At 47.6% G+C, this 7107-nt stretch overlaps 1 protein-coding gene across 9 annotated transcripts in view; it reads left to right on the forward strand.

The window, feature by feature from the left end:
• Myo19 (myosin XIX) overlaps positions 1–7107 on the forward strand; it is a 29925-nt gene that overhangs the window by 19880 nt on the left and 2938 nt on the right. For 3 of the 9 annotated variants that reach the window (XM_048787912.1, XM_015495363.2, XM_048787914.1), the window contains 6 exons: positions 928–1035; positions 2002–2072; positions 2562–2665; positions 4190–4356; positions 4482–4611; positions 6444–6529. In XM_048787912.1, the coding sequence (XP_048643869.1) occupies positions 928–1035; positions 2002–2072; positions 2562–2665; positions 4190–4356; positions 4482–4611; positions 6444–6529 (666 nt within the window). Of the gene's footprint in view, positions 1–927; positions 1036–2001; positions 2073–2561; positions 2666–3514; positions 3652–4189; positions 4357–4481; positions 4612–6443; positions 6530–7107 lie in introns of those variants that run through there. The other 6 variants (XR_007342224.1, XR_007342220.1, XR_007342222.1 and 3 more) reach the window with 6 other exon arrangements.

Raw genomic sequence — 7107 nt, forward strand, 5'->3', positions numbered from 1 at the left:
GGGTTTTTTTTTTTTTTTTTTTTTTTTTTTTTTTTTGGTATCAGGGATTGAACCCAAAGGTGCTTAACCACTGACCCACATCCCAGCCTTTTTACTTTCTGTTTTGAGATAGGGTCTTGCTAAGTTGTTTAGGGCCTCATTAAATTGCTGAGACTGGCTTTGAGCTTGCAATCCGCCTGCCTCAACTTCCCAAATTGCTGGGATTATAGGCATACACCACCACACCTGACACCTGGGATCTCTTGACCACTGCCCTTCAGCTCCCACACCAATTTTCTTAGTTTGTTTCTACTCATCCATCAAACCTCTGCTCTGTCATTGAGGGGAGAGCTCCTCCTTGAGGAGGCACCCTGTAGTACCCAGTTTGATTAGCATTTTTCTACCCCAGCTTCAGACACCACAGAGGGTGTCCTATATGTGTGTGGCCCCTGAGACTAAGCTATGAGACAGCAGCAGACTGCCTAGGTCCTGGTCCCTGCAAGCCTCCATCACACAGAGCAAGCTTAATAATGGCAACTATTGCCTGAAAGAATGGCAGCGGGGGTTCGGGGGGGGGGTGAAACTGTTCTCTTCCAGAAGATTGCTCTGGGGAGATGAGGCAAGAGAGGAAGCTGAGATCAGATGTAGGCAAACTGATCAGATGAAGGTCATAGTTCCAAAAGTTCCTTGGAGACGAGGGTGAGGAGCAATAGTAGGTACGAAGGGGGTGTGCTTTGAGAATGGCCTTGTAGAGACCATTCATATCAGTGCTGCTGTCTTCCCCATTCAGTAAGATCCTCCGGTAGTTGTCACCAGGGCACATGAGGATCTTGGTCTCAAGGCTGAGAAGGCTGCTGGAGGCATTGGCTACAGTTACTAACCAGGGCTTGGCTTATGGCCCTGAGCAGCCCCAGTCCCTGTCTAACCCTACATCTCTCCCATCTTCAGGCTTCTCTGGAGCAGCTCCTGCGGATCCTGCAGAACACCACACCCCACTACATTCGATGTATTAAGCCCAACAGCCAGGGCCAGCCGCAGAGCTTCCTCCAAGAGGAGGTAAAAACACTGGACCAAAGCTGCTTTGCACTGATCCCCATCTGGCAAGCCCTGGGAGGATGCAGGGCAAGACATCTCCAAACAGAGTGTCTGGGAGTCTCAGGCTGGGCCTAACATTAGGGAGGGCTGCTCTTCTCTGCTGGGGCAGGGCAGTCATGTGCAATTGTGTGGCTGTATGGCATGTACTGTGCAGTGGCTTAGGCGAGGAGGCAAGTAGGGACTCCAGTGTCTCTTGCTCTCTGCTCATCAAGTTAGGTGCCTTGAGGAGGGATTGAAGGATTGGTAGGTATCTTTTGTGACTAGTTGAAACTCTGTGTCATTTTAGTCCATGTACAATGTAGCCATTTCTGACTGGAGTATCTTTTTTTTTTTTTTTTTTTTTTTTTTTTTTGTCTAATCTACGCAAAAGCAGTTTGGCCAGCAGGTGCCCTTTTTGCTCAGGGTACCAGGCTCTGAGGGCTATGGATGAGGTGTGAGTGCTGGACAGAGCTAAAAAGGAACACAGGGTCATCTGATAGATGTGGCCTTGGAGTTGGTAGCCAGGACTACTTGGCTGTGTGGTAAAGACTGGAATTCAGACTGTGGGAGAATCTTTACAGTATGACCTCCAGCCCCTCAGCTGTGAACCACTCTGCTACCTGCAAAAACAATTAGAACTAGAAATCTGGTTGGGCTGCATTCTGAGATAGTGAGTCTTCCCCAAAGGAAGGGATGAGACAGCCAGGACCATCAAAGCCCTAAACTGTATCAAAACTCAGGCATCTGGGGAGACTTGGAACTACCAGGGCCCTCTTTCTACAGAGGAAATTTTTTCAGGGTTCCTTGATTTGCCACCCTAAGGAGATACCCTCATCAGCCAAGGCTGAGGAGAGCCTCCAGCACCACACAGGCTAGGGCCCAAGAAAAAGCCAGAAGGAATGGCATTTCTGGTCCCACAAGTGCCTACCCTATCTTCCCACCCTGTAGGTCCTGAGCCAACTGGAGGCCTGTGGCCTTGTAGAGACCATTCATATCAGTGCTGCTGGCTTCCCCATTCGGTGAGTGAGTCACACCACCACAGGGAACAGGGCATTGCTGGGGTGAATTACAGGACTTGGCCCAGACAGGAGCCTGCCCAAGACAGAGCTGGAGGTAGAGATGAAGAAAAAGAGGCAGGTCTATAGAAGTCCACCTGGAACTCAAGGAGCAGCACTTAATTAATTTATCCATTCATTTACTGTACACTGTTTTGAACAATAAAAATTACCAGCATTGTTTCTGGTAATGTATCAGTGAATAAGGAAGGTGAGTCTCTCCCTCTTGGGGTATACATTCCTATGGAGTCAGGAAAAATAAGTGCCACTGATGCTAGGAAAGAAACAGAAAAATGCTAATTAGATAACCCAACGGGGAAGGGCCCTTTTAAGCAGCTCAGGCCTATGAGAAGTGAAGGGTCAGGAATTGAGAGATGCTGACGGAACTGAGCCCTGAGTGATGTACCTGGCTCACGGATGAACTCATTCTCTTTCACCTGCTTTGGCTTGCAGGGTCTCTCACCAGAACTTTATGGAACGATATGAGTTACTGAGAAGGCTCTGTCCTCGCGCATCCTCAAGCTTCCATAACCCATATTCTGCCAAAGAGCACTCTGGTGAGTGGGGGCCCTTTGTTCAAACACAGGTCACTGAATACAACATAGCCCTGCCCTTATGGCTCCTCGTTCAATACAGGGAACAAATTCAAAGACAACTGTGGAATGCAGGAAGGCAGAGCTGTGAGCAGGATACTGTGGGAAGTGCTGGGCAGGTGTGAACTGGGGAAAGCTTCCTAAAGCAGGTGGTAGGTGAGGGTAAGTTGGGTAGCCAGGTGAATAGGCTAATCTGAACAGAGGCGTGAGACAGCAGTGTGGGTGTGAGGAACTTCAGGCCATTGCAGTTTTGCTGGCTCATCAGGACAGTGGTGACAGGTGATCTACTCAGGGAACCTAGACTTTTATTCTCTGGACAGAAGAGGTGGCACTGCAGGGAAGAAAGCCAGCAGCTCCATCAGCCGGGAGGCCTTGTGGAGGTCTCGGGAGTGAGGCTGCAAAGCTGCCAAGGGGAGAGAAGCCAGAGAGGTGAGAGATGTGTGGAAGAAACTGGTCAGCCTTGGTAGGCGTTGACTGGTATACAGACAGGAAGAGCCAGAGAGGTCTGGGGAAGCTCAAAAGCCCTCCAAGACTGACGAGCTCCAGGTCCCAGGAGTTGTCAGAAGGCACTTGGGCAAGCTTTAACCTCAGGGGAAGTCTGGCCCATGGCTGATTGTAGGTATCTGGCATGTAGACAGAACCAAGGCTGCAGGAATAAGGAGGCCAGGAATGGGACCCAAGGTCCCCAGCCACAGCTACTCCCCTAGTGCCCATGGTACTTCATAAGACATTTCTGCTTTGTTTTTCTCCCCTCTTGGGCAGTTTCATCACTTTCTTTTCACTCTCTCATTTCTTACTCCTCTGTCTGGTTAGCTCTTCTGTTTCATGTTTCTTGCCCAAGCCCCTGTGGGCCGTTTGATTTTGTGGCTGTCTCTGATCGCTGGCATCTGCTTTGGTAGCCTGTGTCTCCAGGGAGGCCCTGAGCAGCTAAAGGTGTTCAGAGCCCTCAGGTAAATCCTCCTGCACAGGAGTTAGCCCCGTAAGACATGGGAGGGCAACAGTGGGACCTGTTGGGCCTTCGTGGAACTGGAATTTGTTCTATCTTTTTCCATAAAAATGGCAAGCAGTAAGGGGTCAGGAGCTGCAGTAGTGGCCCAGCTGCCCTTTCTGCCTCTCAGGATGTTGGGACCATGTAAATAAATGCAGGCCGAGTGGCCTGGGGTGCCAGGTTGGAAGGAGTTGCTCTACTGGCATCACCCCCTTCGCTAGCCTGTCCAAAGAGACCTGTGGTCATGGAGGCTGCAGGATACTCTAGGGCATAGCCACAGTGGGGACTCCAAGACTCCTCAGAACAGCAGGTCCCTGAGAGACAACAGAGCCACTGCTTCTGGTCTCCCCAAAAAAATGGGAGGAGGGAGGAAAGGCTGGAGGTAAGAAGAGCAGAAAAGAGGCTTGGAAGATGCTGAAGAGACCAAAGCCAGTTTTTTAGGGCTACCAAAGCATGCGGAGTGGACCATGCACTGATGGACTCTCTATTCCATCCCCCAGAACAGCCACCACAGGGTGAGGCGGCCACACTGCAGACTCTCCTCCAGGACCTTCTCCACATTCTGCCAGCACTAACTGGGACAGCAGCCACACCTGTTGATTCAGCTGAGTGCACACCAGCTCCACTGCAGTGTGGCAGGACCAAGGTGTTCATGACTGACTTCATGGTAAGCTGGCTGAGGGATGAGATTATGCCTGCCAGCTTCGGGCTGTCCACAGCAGGACAGTCTGGGCCCTCCTGGGGACAGTGGGAGGAGAGGCTGAGGACCTCAGTGGACGTAACTCCTTCCAGCTAGAGCTTCTGGAAAATGGACGTACGCAGGTGCTGGAGCAGTGTGCCCGCTGCATCCAGTGTGGCTGGAGACAACACCAGCATAGAAAGCAGAAGAGGCAGCGGCGAGCTGCCACCCTCATTCAGGCAGGTAGGTGGATGGCAAACCCTGGGTGCCCTAGGATTTGAACCCCCTGTGCACCTCGCCCAGAGTCCGCAGGTTAATGGAAACCAAATCGTTCCTACCTAGGCTAAACGTTTGCCTTCAGTTCCCTTTTCTCAGCCAACATAGCTGTTTATGCCACTGTCTTTTTCGCTCCTTTTTCGTAAATCAATACCTGCTAGGCTGCAGGGCTTGGAAGAAGGTAAAAGTGACAGCATTTGATTCATCAAAAGAAAAGATTCATACCAGTCTTATTTTGAAAAAATGGTAGAAATAGCCCAAATGGCTAAATTATGGATCATCCCTATGACACAGCAAATGTTTTTGAGGACTATTATACACTTATTGGAACACCACTTCCTGGATATTAAACTATAGATTAAGGATGATCCCTTGTAAGGTGTGTTTATGTATAGAGGCATAAAAAGAACTGTAAAGGTAAATAAATACTGTAGAACTCTCTGGATTGGGGAGATAACAGGTGATTTTTATATTTGTCTTTAAAGTTTTTTTTAATGCTATTTAATGGAGTATCCTTTGTTCTCTATATAATCATACCAAAAGAAATTAGAATATGCTGAAACCAGCCAGTAATTAATTTTATCAGCATTTGGGCATATGATGATGTTGTATCTTACACTCAAAGCAAGCAAGAAAATTTGAGGACTTTATTTTTTTTAAAAATTTATCCATTTATTTAGTATAAATAAGTAAATATTGATTGAACCTGGGGCAGTTTATTACTGAGCTACATCCCCATCCATTTTTATTTTTTTGTTTTGAGACAGTCTAAGTTGCCAAGGCTGGCCTCAAACTTGTAATCCTCCTGCCTCAGCCTCCCAGATCACTGGGATTACAGGCATGTAGTACCATTCTCTTTTTTTTTTTTTTTTAAAGAGACTTTTTTTCCTGTTTGCAGCACCAGGGATGGAACCCAGGGCATCGTGTATGCTAGGCTAAGTGCTCTACCCTAGCCCAAAACAAATATTTTAAAAGGTACAAATGATCCAAAACCCTCCCATTCCTGGCATTGCCAGGGATTGAGTATGAGATGGAGGTGATCCTTCTGGGCCTGGCCAGTCAAAGCCTCCCAAGTATCACTGAGTGTGTAGGCTCTAAGTATAAAGTTTTTTTTTTTAATTCAAATTAATTTATTTTAATTAGGTATATATGACAGCAGAATGCATTTTGATTTATTGTACATGATTATAGCACAACTTTTCATTTCACTGGTTGTACATGATGTAGCATCACACCATATGTGCAGTCTAAGTAATGATATTTGTCCATCTCATTCCACCATTGTGTGAAATGTTTTTAAAAACCCATTTTGAGCCAGGTGCAGTGGCATGTGCCTATAATCCCAGCCACACAGGAGGATTGAAACTCTAAACCAGCTGGGCAATTTAGCAAGATCATGTCTCAACATTTAAAATTGGGCTGGGGGCTGAGGGCTGGGGCTGTAGCTCAGTGGCAGAGCACTTGCCTAGCAAGTGTGAGGCACTGGGTTTGATCCTCACCACCGCATAAAAGTAAACAAAGGCATTCTGTCCATCAACAACTACAAAAAAATTTTTTTAATAAAAATAAAATGGGGTTGGGGATACAGCTCAGTAGTAAAGTACCCCTGAGTTTAATTCCCAGTACTAGCAGGGAAAAACAAGCCCATTTTGCTTCATGTGTTGACTTTCATATATTCTATAATACATGGTAACCAATACTTCAGATAAAACGCATTTCTGATGTTTTGGCACAGCCAGGTTGCCAAGTGCTCTAATGACCATTGTTGTCTCTCTGCTGTTTCTGGGCAAACCTCTTAGCCGTTCGTTCCTGGTTAACTCGGAAACACATCCAGAGGCTGCACACAGCAGCCACAGTCATCAAGCACGCATGGCAGAAGTGGAGAGTGAGTACGACTTGAGAAGTCAGGGTGGGCAGCTCACAGATTCTGGCACCTGACCCAAGTGGGTGGGAATGGGGGTGGGGGCCAGTGTCGGAAAGGATGTTCAGCCTCTCAGCCTTGTGTTCCTCCTGTGCAAGACAGGCAGAGGCAGCTCCTCCCGTGGTGGTAGTGATGATAAACAGTGGCATGAGTTTAACTCCTGGAACATACTAAACCATGGATTTGTGTACTTTAAATGCATAACTTCTATGGCCTATCAGAAAGGCTGTTGCTTATGCAACTGCCTTACTTTCTGCCACATGGACCCCTTCTAGTTCTTGGCATCCAGCTGTTCACATCAGGTACCTTCAATTCATCTTGTTAAACTGATTTATTAAAAATAGTTTGGTTTGTATTTTCCATTAAAAGAACTAGAAAGCCAGCCATAGTGGTGCACGCCTGTAATCCCGGTGGCTCAGTAGGCTGAGGCAAGAGGATCCCAAGTTCAAAGCCAGCCTCAGCAACTTAGCAAGACCCTGTCTCAAAATAAAGTATAAAGAGGGCTAGGGTCAGTGGTTAAGCACCCCTGGGTTTAATCCTTG

The sequence above is a fragment of the Marmota marmota genome, unplaced genomic scaffold (assembly GCF_001458135.2).
Source record: "Marmota marmota marmota unplaced genomic scaffold, marMar, whole genome shotgun sequence".
NCBI classification, from domain to species: Eukaryota; Metazoa; Chordata; class Mammalia; order Rodentia; family Sciuridae; genus Marmota; species Marmota marmota.